Below are 18,730 nucleotides of genomic sequence, written 5' to 3' on the forward strand. Positions count from 1 at the left end.
TGTCAATTCGAACATTTATTCTGTTAACTTTGCCGCCGATGTCCGCCCTCATTCCTCTTATCTCTTCCCGAAGGGAGGCGATATCACTCTTGGTGGACATGGTGCCGCTCCCTGCCTCCGACATGTTGGGATTGGATATTTCACTGCCCGATTCTGGTTTCTGGTATTCAAGGTGTCCCAGTTTTGCCCTCCAGTCCATGGGTGGGGTGGGGCACTGCTTTATGTGGTTGGGTCGTGTCTCAGCCCCAGTTCCCCCGCTGTTTGTCTCGCTCGTAGGTAAGGTCTTGTTCACCCATTTCTGAGGGCCCACACTCTTTTGCCGACTTTCACTGCTGTCTTTGCCCCCACAGTCTGGGTCCCTTAGATGCTTTTTGTGGGGGTGGTCAGGCGATGGGGCCACCTCCTGCCTTCCCCTCTTTCAGGCGTGAAGGCTCTTGGCTGTCTCTGCACTCCCCTCCTAGGTGTGGGTCACCAAGTGGCTTGGCTCCTCGCTAAGGCGGGCACACGCCCCAGGTGGTATTCCTGGGGGCACTCACCTTACTGGATTAACTTGATGCTGCTGAGGACCCACGCGGCAGGTGGGTCTGGATTCCAATCCGGCCCTCCCCCTTCGTGGCCTCTTTTCTTTTTTCCTGCACCGTATGGATGGCACCCTCACCTGACTAGGGCTATGGGAGGGGTCCTCTACGAGCCGGGCAAACACCCCAGGAATGGACCTGGGGGCCCACACCTTCGCAGGGTCTCCCCAAGTGGAGCGGGCTCTCAGGATCAATCCACCTCTTGTCATGGCTCAACTCGGGTTTATTTCCTCCTTCGCGCACTTGCTCTGTGTCTCCCTCCTCTCCCACCGGGGCCTCCTCAGTTTCTTCATCTGCAAGGGGTGCGAGTACCCCCCGGCCCACTCCCACCAGACTTTGGTGGGTGGTTGTTGCGGGTATCCCTTGTGGGTGCTTCCCCTTGCGAGGCGGTGAGCACATCCCCTCTGGTCAACTGATAGGGCTCTCCCCCTGGACTGTGGGATGTCTTCTTTATCTCTGGCGGGGTGCAACTACAGGCGCAGAGGGACCTGTATGAGAAGAGGGGCTTCTCCTCTCCATGTGCCCTTGGGTCCTTTTTTATGTCTGTTTTGTTTTTCTGTTTCTGGGGCCTCCCAACTCCCTGGGCAGGCCCCCTTCTTTTCTGTGGGGTGGCCCGCACCAGTCACTGCTGGGTCCCGCCTGTAACCAGGCCGTGATGCACTCTTGGAGGTCCCTTCTATTGGTCCCACTTGCAGGCTCCGGTTCCCCTAGGTCTTTAAACCCTCCACTCAGTTAATGTATTATTTAAGGGTCTCGCGCCCGCTCCATGTGACTCATGGTGGGTCGCTCGCGGGGCTCACCTGGAGGCCAGCCTGTCTTCCTCCTACCTCAGCGGCACTGGGATTTCCACCCGCGGGCCAACCCCAGGTCTTCGAGCCTTCTCCTCCGGAGTGTTTGGCGGAGCATGTCTCCTTCTGCTGACTTTTTTGCCGGTCTCCCCTCCCCCAGGCAGTTCACCCATTTCTGAGGGCCCAGCTGACCGTGGGGGTGGGGGGCTCACTCCCTTGGTGGCACTCTCAGTGAGTATGTCAGGAGGGGAGGGGCAAGCGCTTACCTCCCAGTCTTCTACCTCTGTTTCTTCACATGCTGCGTATCCCTCCAGTGCGTGTCCCTCCTCGCAGAGTTTTCGGCTGTGACACCGGCGCTCATTTCTTCATCAAATATGGGCCGATTTTACTCATTTTTCACCCACGGGAGCCGCTGGGGTTCATCTTTCAGTCGGCGAGGCCCGTGGGACACTGGGGGGAGGGAGGGCAAGGCTGGGGGCTCGATCCACTTTGATAGCCCCCAGGGCGGGAGAGTTACGCTGAGGCTGGTTTCATCAGCGCGCACCCTGGTGGCCTTCTGTGTGCCAACATGCTCTGAATTTCGTGAGTCTGTATACAATAATCCTTTGGTCATCCATTCTGGTTAAGTATTTTTGTTATGGATTTTTAAACATATTTGAATGTTATGACCATTTATTGGTAGGTGCCTAATCCTCTCATTCATATTATTGTTTTCTAAATGTAGCAAATCCATCTAGCAATACAGCATTTTCACCAAGGCTTGCTCTTGAGAAAGAATCAAATATGATGAAAGAGCCTACAGGACGATGTGCAGGTAAGTGACAAATATAATGGCCCCACTGACATTTAAATGATGCAATGAATCACACATGACACACACCTTGCAGTAGCATGTGTGCATGACTTTCTACATACAGTGTGTCTTTTTCACAACATATAGAAATCAAAGTACTATGCGGCAAAGTAGAAGGAATCTTATACTCGCTGGTCTACTTCACTAAGATTTGCATTGGAAAAAATCAGCAAAGTGCCCTTAAAATCTCAGATTTGCTCCTGATACTTGAGAGGCATTGCCTAAAACTGCAAAACCCGGCGGTGCCTCGAGCATCTCTGAGATGCACACATACAACTCTTTGCGAATTGCATTTGCACATGAGCATCTCAAAGATGCTCCACGCAGCTCAAGATATGCTCCCTGTTTAGGCTTTGTAAATAAGGTATAACGTGGCAAGAGAGGCTCCGGTATCTCCTAATTTGCTCCACTGCAAATCTTAGTGAACCAGGCCCACTGTGTTTATGTTCCAGCAATAATGTTCCCCTGTTGCTGTACCGTAATATCTTGGCTACTGCTATTCTGGAATACACAGAAGGAGTTTAACATCTGAAAAGCACACTAATGAATTTATAGATTTCATATTAAAGCTGAGTACAAAGTCTTGTTGTTTTTAATAAATAAATAATAGGATTATTAAAGTCAGGCAATCAAAAGTCACAACTGCTGTAAAAGAAGAAAACAACACAAAGAAGTGTTCTGTACACACCAGAACATAGTCTGATCTAGTATTTGTTTTAGATGAATGGCTCATGGCCTTGCAGAGAAGCTGTATTTCCGGCGTTTTAATTTTGAACTTGTTAACATCCTATTTATAAGGGGGTACTATTGGGTGTACTAAGGCTGATGGATTCCACAATAAGAGGTGGGGGGAACAAGTGGGGAGGAAAGTGGTCTCTTGTGGTCCCTGCTGGTTGCTGCCAGAGTCTTGTTACCATTTTTTGAAAAATTTCTTTATTGGCATTTTTGTTATGGTAACACCCTTACCGTGACATATTTAGTATACTGCTGTTTGTAAATCTGCTGGCAACCTGTAATAAAACATTAACATTTCAAATAAAACAACATTAACTGTCTCCATGTTTTGTCCAAATAGATTAGCGCAAATAGTTTCAACGTGGGGGGAAGCGTGGGTGGCGAGGGGGTATGGCTAGCGGGGGGGGCCCAGCCCGGGTTTCATGTGCATCTCATCACAGGCGTCGCCGTGGTGGATAAGTTCTAGTGATATCTGGGTTGACATGTTCATGGGGGCTTATCATCTGTCTTCGGTGGATCTGGCGAAACTGTCCTCCTAAGCCTTGGTTTCAGCGCCCACCCACCGCTCTAGCTCTTTGTACCATATGCTGTATTGTGGTCCAGCAGGTTTTTTCCAGGCTATCGCGATGGTCCTTTTAGCCAGTATACATGTTATGTCCAAGTGTTTCACTACATGTTTGATTTTGGCTAGCCTGGGGTAAGTTCCTAGGAGGCATTCGCCGGGGGACCATTTATACCTTGTAATGCCCGCTTTTTCGCAGGTCTGTCTTATTCTGGCCCAGAGGCACTGTACCTTTGTGCATTCCCACAGCATATGGAGTAGATCTGCCTTGTCTGTATTGCACCAAATGCAGTTAGGTTGCGTTTGTTTATTAAATTTCGCTATTCTGCATGGTGGTAGATATGTGCAATATAGTACGTTCAGTTGGATTAGTCGGAACCTGGGATTCCTGGACACTTCTTTAGGAAATGTTAGAGCCCTGTCCCATTCCTTATTGGTCATCTCTTGCCCGAGATCTGCCTCCCACCTGGATTTCAATTCAGCTCTACGGGGATTATGGATATCACTTAGGAGGCTGTATATTTGGGACACTGGTTTCCAACCTTCCCCAAGGTTGTATAGTAATGTCGTAAAGGGATCTGTGTCGGGTTCCTCAGGCCAAGTTTCCATTTGTTCCACGCTATTCTATGGATCTTTTGGTACCATAAGAATTGGCCACTGTGAATGCCGTCCTCTGCCTGCAGCGAGGCAAAGTCCCAGAAGACGCCCTCAGTGTATAGGTCTCCCCAGGTGTAAACTCCCTTTCTTTCCCAGAGTCTAATGTTCTTCAGGTCTGCGCCAGTTTTGCATAGGTCTGAGATCATTGGGACTTCTGGGGAGTATGGGTGTTTTAAGCGCAAAAGCGTCTAAGATCTGTGCCATATCTTCCTTCCCAGGGTAACTAAGAAAGGTGCTTCACTCAGGAGGTGTTCTGGCACCCAGATAAGCTCCTTTAGTTGTATCGGGGAAATCATGTGTTGTAGAAGGGCAGTCTCAGATGTGATTTCGTCCGCTAGCCACTTAGTCACAAAGCTGAGTTGGGCCGCCAAGTAATATTTCTCTAGGTTTGGGAGCTGGATTCCACCCTGTCGGTATGGTAGGACCAGTGTGGACAGTGCCACTCTATGCCTGCATTTTCCCCACAGTAAATCTTGGATTATTATCTCAAGTAGGTGAAAGAAGGTGGCATTGATGAAGTAGTGTACGTTTTGGCACCCATATAGAAATCTGGGGAGAACAATCATTTTGATGATTGAAGCTCTGCCCATCATTGACAGGGGTAGTTTAGCCCAAAAGCCTATCGATGTACGCAGTATGGGAAGCGCTGCCTTAGTGTTGTGTTTGTGCATTAATTTGGGGGTATGCATTATATTGATCCCAAGTTATCGGAATGAGGTAGTTAGCCATTGTATCCCCACTGTAGGGAGTTCCTCCTTGCCCTTGCCCCTCAGGCCTGCCAGGGGGAACAAGCAGGATTTTGACTTGCTAAATTGTATTCCTGAAACGTTGGCATAATTGTCTAGAACTTCCAGCATAGTCAGTACATTGAGGTGTGGGTCCCTGACATATAGGAGAACATCGTCTGCGTAGAGGGAGATGATGTGGTTTACTCCTCCCAACCTTATGCCCGCATGGAAGAATTGTTTCCTGAAATAAATGGAGATGGGTTCTAATCCCAGTATGTATAGCATGGGGGATAACGGGCAACCCTGCCTGGTGCCCCTGCGTATGTCCCATGCTGTTGAAACACATTTCCCAGATTTCACCCGTGCTCTTGGTTTGGTATAAAGTATTTTGACCCATCTAATGAACCTCTGCCCAAAGCCAAACCTTCAAGGACAGCCATCAACCATTCTCAGTATATGGAATCAAATGCCTTAATGGCATCCAAAGATAGTAGTGCATAAGAGTATTCATTTTGAATCAATTTGGGCTATAATATGTTGGAGTCTGCGTAGGTTCATAGTGGTATTGCGGCCAGAGTCTTTTTACCGTTTCCACTGCCCCACTGTGAGGAGGAGCCTGCTGCCTACCTGTCTGTGCTTTCCCTACTTAATCTGCAGATCAGAGCAGAGCGCTGCGTGGGAAGCGAGTGCGGAGGAAAGTGGTCTCTTGTGGTCCCTGCTGGTTGCTGCCCGAAACGTGCTATCTTTTCTACTGTCCCACTTTGTGGAGGAGCCTGCTGTCTACCCGACTGTGCTTTACCTACTTAATCTGCAGATCAGCGCATCAATTTCCCTGAAATGCCCAGGCACTCACAACATTGGTGTGCGTGTGTGTGTGTGCATGTGTGTACTGTGTTGGTGTGTGCATTTTGTGTGTGGGGGGAGCAGTGTGCGTATTTTGGTAGTGTTAGTGTGTGTGGTGCGCAGGTGCTGTATGTGAGAAGTGTGCCTGTGGTGGGTCAGTGTGTCACCAATGTGTCTCTATGTGTGGGTGAGGGAAGTATGTTTTGAAACAACTGTGTCAGAGACTGCGGTTGTAGTGTGTGCAGGTGGTGCAGTAAAGTGTGGGTACATTGTGTTTGTGTATGGGATTGTAGAGTGTGTGGGGCGCATTGTTTTTGTGGTTCAATGTGTCTATGGGGGGTGCAAAACCTAGAGTGGGGCAGTTTGTGTATGCAAGGAGGGTGGAATGTGTGTATGGGTGTAGTGTGTGTGGGTGTGGCCAGTGGTGTGTGTTGTGGGGTGAGCACATTGTGAGTGTGTAGGGGGGTGTAAATTGTGGTGGTAGTGTTAGTTTGCGTGTGGAATATGTGGTGATAGTGCATGTGTGTGTGTGTGGGGGGGAAGAGTGTAGTGGTCCATGGGTATGAGGGTACTGTGTGTGGGGCATGACCATGTATGTGTGGGTGTCAGTAGGCCTGGTGTTGGGCAGTGTGTGTACATGTGGGGGAAAGTATATGTGTGGGTGAAGTATGTGTGGGGGAGTGTGTGTGTGCCAGCAGTGTGTTTGTGGGCAGTGTGTGCATTGTGCAGTGTGTATGTGCATTTGTAGGGTGTGTGGGACAGTGTTACTTTGTAGGGACAGAGTGTTTTGTGTGTGTGTGTGTGGGGGCAGTGTTACTGTGTAGGCGCAGTGTGATTGGGCTATGTGTATGTGATGGAGCGCGGTTAGTGTGTGTGTGTGGCAATCTGCATGTGTGATGCTGGCCAATGTGTGTGAGGGGAACCTCCATGGGGCAATGTGTGTGGTGGCAATGTGCATGTTTGGTGGGGCATTATTTGGGCTCTTTGTGAGGAGGACTCTGTGTGTGAGCAGTGGGTGTGTGTGCGGGTTTGTGTATGAACGGGGAAGGGTGTGCATGTGTGCGGACAGTATGTTTGTGTGTGTTGGTATAGTCTGCAGTATTTGGGGGAGTGGCAGTGTATGTGAAGGAAGTGTGTGTATGTGGCAGGCATGTGTTTGTGGGGGAGGTTTTGAGTGGTTGCGCAGTGTTTGTAGGCAGTGTTTGTGTTGGAAAGTGTGAGGGGCAGTATGTGGTGTGAGGTCAGTGTGTGGGGGTGGTATGTGTGCAGGGCAGTTTATAGAGTGTATGTGGCAATATATGTAGGGGCAATGTGGGGAAGTCTGTGTGAGGGCGGCAGTGAGTGGGGTCAGTGTGTGTGTGTGAGGGCAATCGAGTGTGAGCGGATGCGCAAACAAAGGCGGCAAACAGGCTAAGAAATAAAAAGATAAATAAAATAAAGATTTAATAGGGATTCACCTGCCAGTGCCGCTTCCAGGTATGCGTGTTGATGTACAGGGACCTTAAAGAGGGTCGATTGACCCTTGTTAGGTCATATGTAGGTTTCCATTTTCCCCTAGTGTCAATCAGCTGCACATCACAGGCTTGCTGATGAGCCTGTGAGACGAGACATGCATCTGATTGGCAACATGGTCTGCAATAAGTTGTGGTTTGGGAAGAGAGGGGCAGATATGTCATGGGAAGTCGCATATGACTTATCATGGCCAGGGAAGACAAATAACCAAATGATGGGCTTCATTATGAGTTCGGGAAAAATTGGCAGTAATACGGCAGTAATTCCATTACCACCGCATTACACCACCGCCGAACTATGATTTTGGAGGTAAGGCGTAGGAATAACCTCAAGCAAAAAATTGGAGGTAAATCCTCCACTTTACTGTCAAAACTCAAATTTTGCTGGCTGTAATTCTGCCAAAGTGCCCATGGAATCCTATTGACTACATAAATAGGTACTTACATTGACATATCACCACTTGTAATCCGGCTGCAATTCCGCCAGACCAGGGTTTTAACAGTAAATCCATTTGTCTGTATTCCGCAGTATATACCGACATACCTCCAAACCAAACTCGTAATGAGGCCCAATATCTGCAGGCTTTGTGTCTCTCCTCACATGCCATCTCCCCTGTATCTGCTATTCCCATTTAAATAGTTTCGGCTTTATAGGTGGCTAGTGCCACCTAATAAACAAAACCTAAAAAAGGATCAGGGAAAAGTAAAAGGATTCAAGGCGAAAGAATAGGGGCACAGGCAAGAATAGGCCAAAGAAGGAATAGAAAAAGAGAGTAAAGGGTTAGGGAGAAGAATCAAAAGAACATGCTGCCAATCGACAAGAAAAATTAAATTGCCTGGAAAAGAAATGGAAACCTTTAGGACACTAAAAATTGGTGGAGACTAAATGAATAGATGTCTGGAATAGAAAGGACACCTATGTGACTTCTAGTCATAACACATACATGATTTTCTCCTTTTCTGTCAGAGGCAAATGCTAAGGATGTAAGTCCATGCTGCTGCCCTTCCTTTGTGTTCCTTCTTGCTGTAGATGCAAGGAATGAGAGGATTCTCCCATCCGATGCCCAAACATGGGCCTTACTCCAAGGTGCTTTTGGTGCCAATAGTAGTGGAATGTCTGTTTTCGAAAGTTTGAATACACTGTTTTAAAAAAATAAATTTTCTAACTAAAGGCTTTGTGACAGGGTCATCTGTCTACCCTTTTCCGATGGCGGTAGGGACCCCTCTAAGCGTGGCGTGGGAGGCCTGTAAGAGAATACGCCAGAGGCAGTCTACCCCAGAGGACGGGTATGTGAGTTGAGAGGGCCGAGTCCCTACTCCTTCTTCCTTGTACCCATCTTTCACCAAATACCTGCACAGCACCCTTCTGGCCAGTGTTTCTGTGTCTCATGGACAACCCATAATGCCAGCAGCCGTTGTACCTGGGCAGAGAGAGAGAGGCTAGGGAGTGAAAAGCAGAGATGACCACGTAGCAGCCCAAACACAGCAGGCCACTACACAACCACGCAGAAGAAACATCAGTGCATGGATGGAGCAGGTCAGAGGGTTCCACCTACCCTGGCAGAACAACCAGCAATGGCATCACACCAGTTCGAGTCGGGTGTGGAATGCCCAGCGAGACTCGCACTTCATTGGACATCGCTCTCACCTGTGTGGGAGCCACAGAGAGAAACCCGCATAAAACTGGAATTTCCCACTGGCCGGGAAGGACTCACTTGAACTGGGACATTTGACTATTGTAAGCTGCCATTTCCAGACACTGGCGGACCTGCATACAAAAAAAGAGTGGGCTTGAGACCTCTTTTAAAATGATGTTTGGGAAAGTAAAGACAGAGTTTGGCTTGGGGGTCCAGCTCAGGCAGAGGGCCAATGGAGTGGGGGATAAAAAGGGTACAGAAAACAGGAAGGTCTGAGTTGTTTGGATGAGGTCAAGGGAGGAGCAGGAGGACCAAAAGATCAAGCGGAGGAAGGACAGAGCAGAGGAGCATGGACAATACTTATTGATAAGCGTGCATGGTAAGGTATTGGTTGGCGGGATGTAGTGGTTCCAGTGTTTGAGGAAGTGTGTGTGTGTGGAGAGGGGAGTAGTTGGAGAGTGGAAAGGAAAGTAGTAGTATTAGAGAGAGGAGTCATAATAGTAGAGAGGGGAGTCATATTAGTGTGGTAAGAGTTGAGGAGAAGAAGGGAGTAATATCGAAGGTTGGAGGTAGAACGTGGAGAGAGAAACAGCAAAGGCACAGAAGAGCGACTATTGGGTAGGCTTAGGAGATCCCAGCATTACAAACAGGCATTTTGTAATCTTGGACCCTGGGAGCTGGAACACGTGCCGATTCCAGTCGGAAAGAGACACACAACACCCGAGATCAAGTGAACCACCGGCCAAATACATGGGAAGGAGGTGGAACCATTAGGAAAGAGGTTCTCATGAACACACCTGCTAATGAGGAAACAGACCCACCAACCAGGGCATTAACTGGGACCATTACTGGTTGGTGCTCCCAATTAAAATATTCAGAAGCCTCCTCACTTTAAGTCTGTTTGGATGCTGTTCCAGAGAGTGAGTTCTGTTGCAGTACGAAGATAAGAGCTAGGGAGTCAGGACCTGCATTGGCCAAGCAAAATAGGCCAAGTTGACGGAAAGATATGGAAGTGGTTAAGTCAATTGAGCAGCACTATGGAACGGGCAATTTGAAAGGGAAGGATAGACTAGAGAGTCTGCTAGGAACCAAGGCCCAAAGGTTGGCAGTAGCCAGATCATGAGAGGAGAAGTTGGAGAGTAGCCTGCTGAAGGCTTTACCTCAGATACTGGTGGTAACTACAACGCCGCTAGCCCAGCTAAATAAGTTTGCTACCTTTAAGAATACTGAGATGGTGGAGAGAAATCCTACCCAGAAGGTAAGGGGAGAATTGCTAATGTAAGAGGGAGAATCTGTACACTGAAGAACCCCATAGCTAGGCAACGCAGGGCATATAAAGCTACCCCGAGACTTCGAGTAATCTGCAGGGTACAGTCCTGGTGTGGACGGACCCTGGAGTTTTATGACCTCACGTGATTTAGTCAACTTCCTATTCTCACGCCTTTCCCTATGGAAACCTCCTGTTTGGTTGTTGAGGTTGTCTCCTAGGTCCTCTGGGAGTTTATTGCATCCTGTGCTAACCCCAAACCTCATGAGGAGGGAATACGAGATTCTGGGAACTTTCAAGCTAGGAATACCAGACTTCTCCAGGATAGCAAGATGGGAGACCTTCCCTATTGGGGCATGGAGATATTGACACCTATTCAGCGCCACCAGATTCCACAAGATGGAGCCTTTGTGGTTAAGAGAGAGTTTCTCTGATAGGAATACACCAGTGCCGAGAAGGCTATTCTTTTTACGCCAAACCCTTTGTGACTACTTCATTTCCCCTGTAACAGTGTCTTCAAAATACAACTGGTTATACCTCAGTTATCTCACTTTTTAGTGTTCTGTTGCTCTCTTCTTGTGACAGTAGTCAAAAAAGTGGATTTCAAAATGGCAGCTACTGATTATTTATACTTTAGAGTAATCTGAGTACAGAAATTGCATCATCAAAAGACAGAGTTCTCTTTACAAGCCAGATCAACAAGGTTCTGGGATGAAAATAAGAAGACTCTGAAAGCACTGAAGAATATAAGGATGACCTAAAGTGTTTACAGAAATAATCTCCTGCTTCCCCGTCCAGGAGGTGGCAAGCTTTGAGTACAATAGGACACTCAATCTTAGGCCCCCCACCTGCTTGTAAATGTGTGCCAGATTTCCATGTCAATTTCCTCGTACAAGCACAGAGCATTAGGTGTTTCTGACATATGTTTAGAAATATTCAAAACGGAAGTGGTGCCTGATCCTAGCAAGTCATAGCCATCAAGTCATTAAGGATTGATAATCCTTGTGTTTGAGAGGTAGTGCATCATCAGAAGAAAATGCAAGATTTCTAGTTAGCTGGGAGGTAAGCCAGGGTGGGCACCAGGACACTGAGAAATGTTTGAATTGCCTAAGATATTTCCGTCACAACTCCGGTCTGAACAAGTTTATTTCCCTCTGCTTCTTTTCTTACCTAATTTCAAATGATAATGATTATTGAAAGACCTTCCCGGCATGCAGCCAAGTCCTGAGGTCTCTTTTAGAAGGTGTTTGTGTTCAGTACACAAGCTGTTCTTGGACATGGACACAGCCATAACAACCCTGAAACCAGACTGACACAATACAGGTAGAGATTGTTTCGCCAGACTATACTTCACCGAAGCTTAGTTTTCTGGAATTATCTTAAGTGCAAGAGAGGTCAGTGTACTCCTCATGCACATCCATTATCTCACACCTTTTAATAGTCCAAGCCGGATTCATGCAAGTTTGATCTCTCTTACTAAGCATAAAGACACACTGTAGCAAAATCTCAAAGGGCCATCAACCTCGGTTATATAGGCCCCTCTATTGATACATGTTTGCAATAGATTTATAGTCACTGATGACTGGATTTAGGTTTAATTAGCAAGCTAAAAGAGAAAGTACCTGCCTTTCACTGTGGGCTAATCTTTTGAATGCCCTTGTACCCACATGTTCTGAATTTCATGAGAGTCTGTATACAATAATCCTTTGGTCATCCATTCTGATTACGTATTTTTGTTATGGCTTTTGTAACATATTTGAATTTTATGACCATTTATTGGTAGGCTAATCCTCTCATTCATTCTTTTCTAAATGTAGCAAATCCAGCTAGTAATACAGCATTTTCACCAAGGCTTGCTCTTCAGAAAGAACCAAATATGGCAAAAGAGCCTACAGGACGATCTGCAGGTAAGTGACATATATGATGTTTGCCAGAGTTTTGCTCAGTGAGTTAGAGGAATGGGCAGAGGCCTATAAACTATTGGAAGATAAGTAATGCCCCAGCAAATACCCTGAAAGGGATATTGCAGGAAGTACTCCTTACACGTTCACCCATGATGCCTTCTAGTTATTTGGTGAAGCTTTCCACTATAGCAAAACAATATTTGCCACTGGAGCAAAGGGGTGTTATTGAGGCTTCTTATAACATATTTTAAAAAACTATGAAATCTGTTTTGCACAATATCAGTAGGGAGCAGCTACTTGTGAACCTCTCAACGAAAAATAATGCTAGTGTGTTTGTAAAATACAAAATGGAACGGGAAGTGAGGCCTAACTATATAGTCCACATTGTAGGTAATAGTTTGGTATGGATTATCTGAAATTAAAATTCAACGCAGTGAAGACTCTGGAGATTCATGGTGCATGGCTAAAAATCCCGAGAGCTAACAGGAACTGCAGGTTGTGTGGAGAATTGAAAATGGAGACGGTTCATCACCTATTGTTTATCTGTGAATCGATGGGGAAGTTATGGGGGATGCAATGTTAGCAGCAGGACTAACGGGTCAGTATTTTGAGGATGAACTGTGGACCTCGTTTATGGGTGGCAACCATGAGGCCATAGTGATTTTAGGCTGTGAACATATCCAGTATGCGGATGTTGTGGGGGCACCATTGCTGTATGTAATCGCTTTGCAGGATATCTATGGTTTCTCCCCAATCCGTGGTAAACTTCTGTCTGTCCCCTTGGAGGTTATACGTGATCTTCTCCATCGCTACGTATGTCCAAATTCTTCTAAGCCATTCTTGAGAGGTTGAAGGGGCCTTTTGTTTCCATTTTTGCGCAATTGCCTACCAAGCTGCTATGAGGAGGCCCATAAAATTCCGTTTTTGTGTCTTAGTAAAGGACTTATCTCGGGGGGCCACATGCCGCACATCCAAATTTCTTCTCCTAGGCTGGCAGCTCCCTTGAAGATTACCTGCATTTGTGCTTTCACTTCCTCCCAAAATTGTTGAATTTCTTTGCAGTCCCACCAGATGTGTCTCCAGGTTCCGAGTGTGTCACATCTCCTCCAGCATGTCCCTTGCGTTGTGGGGAACATTTTGTGGATCCTCTCCGGCGTGTAATGCCATTGTATCATCACTTTTGTCCAGGCTTCCCTTGTTTGTACTGCTCGTGTCCATTTCGGAATTATTTGCCAAAGGTATAGCCATTGGTCCCTCGTGATTTGTTTCCCTAGGGTTGCTTCCCACTTTTTCATGTACTGCCAGGTGATCTTTTCATCTTGTGCGTTAATGAATTTGTAGAGAGTGGATACAAATTTTGTTTCCCCCGTTTGGGTCAATATGTAGGTCTCGAATGGGGTGAGGTCCCTTGTCCAAGCCTTTGTTATTCCTGGGGTTGTGAGCCAGTGGTGGAGTTGCTCATACTGGTATCTGCCCCTTTCCGTGAGGCCCAGCAGTTCCTGGCAATCTTGGAAGGATCTGATCTGGCGTTCCTCGATCATATCCCCCACTTTTGTACATTGCACTTCCCTCCATTTCTTAAAGGATCCTTTTTCTTGACCGGGGGAAGTCTGGATTGTCTAGAAGTGGTATGAAAGGGGCAGGGTCTATCGTTAGAGTTCCTTTTTTGGTTGCTCTGTTCCAGATTTCCAAGGTGAAGTTCATGACTTCGCTGATTTTGATATTTTGGTGTCTGTGTTCGGGTTTTCTCCATAGGAGGTGGCGCAGATTAGTGTTTGCGACAGCCCTGTCCTGTGCCTCCCACATTTTTTCTGCGTTATCAGTGATCCATTCATGTAAAACCCACAATTGCGCCGCCTCGTAGTATTTCTTCATATGGGGGAGCGCCATGCCTTGTGCTGTAAGCACTTGTTGTGACAATCTCGGGCTTTTGTTTTGCCAAATGTATTTCGTGATAATTTTGAAGAGGGATTTAAAGAATTCTGGCGGGACTCGGATGGGGAGGGCCTGGAAGTAGTAAAGCAGTCTGGGTAATATTGTCATCTTAATGACCATTATTCTGCCCCACCATGAAATTGACAGAGGGTTCGATCTGAGTAGATCTTTTTTAATGTCTTCCATGAGTTTGGGGTAATTTCCTTTATAGAGATTCTGGACCTGTGGTGTCAGGGTAACTCCCAAGTACTTCACTCCTTCTTCGGCTTTTAGAAGTTGGAGGTCTGTAGTTGTCTTGTATATCTCTTCTTTGTCTCCCGCAAGGGCCATTACTGATGATCTCTGCTTATTTATCTTCAACCCCGAGATTGCTCCTAAGTCGTCTATTTGCTGGATGAGAAGGCGGAGCGTATTGTTTGGATCTGCTATTGTCAGCAGCATATCGTCTGCATATGCCGCCGTCTTATGCGTGTGACCCCCCATTTCTATGCCCTTTATGTTTGTTGCCGCTCTGATCTTGGCTAGGAGAGGTTCTACGAAGATTGCATAGAGTAGAGGTGATAGGGGGCATCCCTGTTTCGTTCCCCTGCTTATTTTGATAGGGTCTGAGAGTTCGCCGTTGACTGGATCGCCCGGATCATTTCGATGAAGTCCTTTCCCATGCCCATTTTCCGTAATGTAGCAAACAGCATTGACCACTCGACCCGGTCGAATGCTTTTTCCGCATCCAATGCTATTATTGCCGAGGGGATTTTCATGATTCCGGTCTTCTCTATTAGGTGGACTATTCTCCTTATGTTGTCGTGGGTTTTTCTTTTGGGGATGAAGCCTGATTGTTCTTGATGGATTCATTTGGGGAGCAGCGGGGCTAATCTATTGGCCAGGACTTTTGTATAGAGTTTGGCATCTACATTGATTAGGGCAATTGGGCGATACGAGCCAGGTTTTTCTGGGTCCTTCCCTTTCTTGTGGAAGACTAGAATTTTAGCGTCATTCATTGATGTGGCGAGGTTGCGCGTATTCTTGAAGGTATTGTATAGGGTGGTTAGGTGGGGTATTAATATGTCAGCGTAAGTTTTATAATATGTGGCTGTAAAGCCATCTGGTCCCAGGGCTTTATTCTTGGGTAGTTCTCTTATTGCCTTCCCTACCTCCTCTGTCGTGATAGGTTGGTCGAGGGATTCTTTTTCTGTTGGGGATACTGTTGGGAGTGTGACCCTGGCCAGGAATGCCATTTGTGCCTCCTTACCCGGCCTCTGCGACGTGTATAGGTTCTGGTAATATTCTCGAAAAAGTTATTTTATGTCTTTCGTTTGTGTTTTCTTTTCCCCTTGTCCGTCTGTCAGGGTTTTCACTGCTTGGTCTTGCCGTCTACCTTTTAGTTGTCTTGCAAGTAGTTTGTCTGCTTTATTTGATTTCATCGCGTACCAATGTTTTGAATGGAGTAATTGTGTTTTGGCTTTTTTGGTCCTGATCAGGTCTATCTGGCTCTGAACGTGTCGGTATGCTCTCTTCAATTGCCTGGAGGAGTTGTTGGTCAATTCTTCCCTTATTTCTTTCAGTTTTTCCCCCAGCTCATCTTCCCATTTGTGTATGAGCTTATCTTTTCGCGCTTTCATGGCTATTAAATGCCCCCTTATCACTGCTTTGAAGGCTTGCCAGGTGGTGCTCGGGGAGACATCCTGGGTGTTGTTGAACTCGAAATATTCATCAATTTATTCCCTTATAGTTTTTCTTGTCGCTATATCTTGTAACATTTCTCCCGGGAGTGTCCATCGCCAAAGCCCTGATTGATGTCGCAGTTTGGGAAGGGTTATCCAAAGTGGGGCATGGTCTGATAGTGATATTGTGCCTTTTTCGATCTCCTGTATTTCTCCGATTATGGCTCCTGAAGCCCATATATAATCTATCCTGGAGCTTGAGTCGTGCACCTGTGAATGATAGGTGAATCCTTCGGTTGATCCTCTGAGCCTTCTCCACACGTCTTCTAATGCCAGATTCTGCATCGCCAATCTGAGCGTTGGTGTCGGGCCCCTTGTTGGGATGCTTTTGGGTTTGAGCGATCTTCTCTCCGGTTCCACGCCAAATTGAAGTCGCCTGTCAGGATCACCTCTCCTTCCGTGAAGTTTTCAAGTTTACTGACCGTGGCTTTGATAAATCCTTCCTGGCCCGTATTGGGGGCGTAAAGGGTTGCAATGGTCACCTTGCGGTTGTCAATCTGTATTTTCGCAAAGACGTAGCGTCCATTTTTGTCGGCTAAGGTTTCCCTGATTTGGACCTGCAGGTGGTTGGCAAATGCTATGAGTACACCTTTTTTTTCCCCTCGTCATTGGATTGAATTATCTGTTTGTATCCTCTTATCTGGAGTAGGTTCTTCCTCTTCTTCTGTATGTGGGTTTCTTGGAGCGATATTATATCGAACTTTTCTCTATGTAGGAAGTGTTCAGTTTTTTTCCTCTTCACTGGCGTATTCAGCCCTCTGATGTTAAATGTTAAGATTTTCAGCCCCATTCTACCTTGTGTATTGGTGGTTCCTTGCTGGGATCATCCAGAGATTCGCAACTGTGAGCGTTCGAGCCGGTGATTGAGTCATTTCTCCCCCAAACTTCCCCATTAACTCCCTCCCCACCCCCCTCCCTTCCATTCCCCCCAACATTGTCCCTGAGGAGGGCCCTGGGCCCTATGGTTGCTCTGGCGTTGCGCCTTCGCTCCATGCCCTCTAACAACTCAGGGTGATTATTCGCAGGGAATCCTAAACCCTGCTTGTGGCTCATTTTCCACGATGTTCCCGTGACTCCACCGCGCCACTATACGGCTCTTGCCCTTGGTGAGGTGCTCATGGTTCTGTTGTCTCCCCCTCCTCGCCTGCCTTGGATGTCTTATCCTGGGGCGTTAACTTCAATCTGGGATTCATGGTTGGAGTCTCGATCTTCTTTTCTCCGTTTGCCACCCCCTCGGCTGTCTTCGTTGTCTGGGAGGCTCCCTTGTTTTTGTGGGGTCTGGCTCGTGTTCCTGGTGTCCTATTATCCTTAGGCCCTCTTCGCATGTAGTAATTCGGTGTTGTCTCTCTTCCCATGAGAATAGGAGGCCAAATGGGAATGTCCATTTGTATCGAATTTGTTTGTCTGACAAGGTTTTGGTCAGTTGGCTCATTTCTCTTCTCTTTCTGAGCGTAGATTATGCAAGGTCCTGGAATAGTAAAATGTCTTTGCCATTCATTCTAATTTGTTCCAATGTCCTGGCCTCTCGCAAAATTCTTTCCTTTTGTGCGTATTTTGTCACGGCCACTAAGACGTCTCTGGGGCGGGACCCGGGGTCCCCAGCTTGCCGTGGGCCGACTCTATGTACTCTGTCGATATGGATGTCTTTCCCTGATACGTCTTTCAATATTTCTTGGAATACTTGTTGTATTGCTGTACGGAGATCTTTGTCTTCTACTGTTTCCGGCATGTTTTTAATTTGTATGTTTGATCTCCTAGATCTATTTTCTAAGTCTTCACATTGTGTTTCGAGTTCCAACGCCAGACGTGAGAGGCGTTCTTGGGCCTCGGCTTGTAAGGTCGCCTCTTCGTCCATGTTCTGGATCGTTCTTTCTATGTTGTCCGTCCTCTCCTCTAGGGATTCTGTCTTTTTTTAGATCCTGTACTGCTTGTTTCAGTTCCCCCTTCATATTGTCAAATTGTGTCTGTGTTGAGGCGATAAATTGATCTTGCATCTCTTTGAACCACATTTTCATGTCGTCTCGTGAGGCCGCCATGTCCGAATTTTCGTCTTGTACTATGGGGTCTTTCTCTGCGCTTTTCTGTTTGTTAGATTGCTTCGTTCCTGTGTTTCCAATTCCCCAAATGTGGGTCAGATCATGTGTCTGATTGGAGTCACCTTTAATTTTCGCTAGTGCCTGCGACCCCTGCCTCGTCCTAGCCTTGGACATGTGGGTGTATCCTTAGCCCTGGGCGCTTTTTCTGTGGGGACTTCTCTCCGGGTCTTCCTGACCCTGTTATCACTCAGGGGGTACGAGTATCTGGTGTTGGAATGCGGGATTTCACCGCGTTGGCACTCGAGGTTCTGGGGGCCGTATGCTATAGCCCCGGACCAGACTCGTGGCGTGACTGTTCCGATTCTGGACCGCCTCGTGGGGGAGGGGGCCGAGACTCTGCTTGTTTATATGGGCGATATTGGAGTCTCCCTTCCGATCCCTTATGTGACCGTGGGGGGGGGCAACGCCACCCTCCACTTACTCTCTGTCGTGGAGCCCCCTATTCTGCGTTGTGGGGCTGCGTGGAGGGCTGCACATGGGAGGGGGACTTTTCTCGCTTGTCCCGGGGGCTGCACCTCGCCTCGTACCTGCTTTTTGGGCCCCCGTCTCTGGGTTCTGCTGGGCTCCGACGTCTGTCCCCGTATCCGCAGGGCTCCGTCAGCTGCTCACGCTGATCTCTCCGGTGTCTACTCCTCTCGATCGAGCGTGGGCTCCGATTCTCCCTCTTGGCTGCCTCCCTCTCTCGGTCTGCTTCTTATCAACGGATGCTCTCCTCTTCGGGGCCGTGGCGGACCCAGAACTCGCCGGTCCTCTTCGGCGGCGCCTCCGCTGGGCGGGGTCCCGAGCCTAGTGTCGCTGCTTGCCTCTGTGTTTCCCTCCGTCGAGGGCCGGGAGCTTTCCTGCGGGGCTCTCTCCGCTGCTTCCGGAGATTTTGCTTGTCCCGGGATGAGGCGCCTCGCTCGGCTGGGGTGCGTG

At 47.7% G+C, this 18,730-nt stretch overlaps 1 protein-coding gene across 3 annotated transcripts in view; it reads left to right on the top strand.

Annotated features, from left to right (window-relative positions):
- The window catches only part of LOC138580850 (zinc finger protein 232-like), a 298,959-nt gene that overhangs the window by 220,293 nt on the left and 59,936 nt on the right, over positions 1 to 18,730 (top strand). For 2 of the 3 annotated variants that reach the window (XM_069651722.1, XM_069651723.1), the window contains exons 8-9: positions 2,091 to 2,180; positions 11,977 to 12,066. In XM_069651722.1, coding sequence (XP_069507823.1) covers positions 2,091 to 2,180; positions 11,977 to 12,066 — 180 coding nt within the window. The remainder of the gene's footprint in view (positions 1 to 2,090; positions 2,181 to 11,976; positions 12,067 to 18,730) is intronic. The other variant, XM_069651724.1, reaches the window with a different exon arrangement.

This window comes from Ambystoma mexicanum, chromosome 3p, assembly GCF_040938575.1.
Source record: "Ambystoma mexicanum isolate Mex_15411 chromosome 3p, UKY_AmexF1_1, whole genome shotgun sequence".
NCBI classification, from domain to species: domain Eukaryota; kingdom Metazoa; phylum Chordata; class Amphibia; order Caudata; family Ambystomatidae; genus Ambystoma; species Ambystoma mexicanum.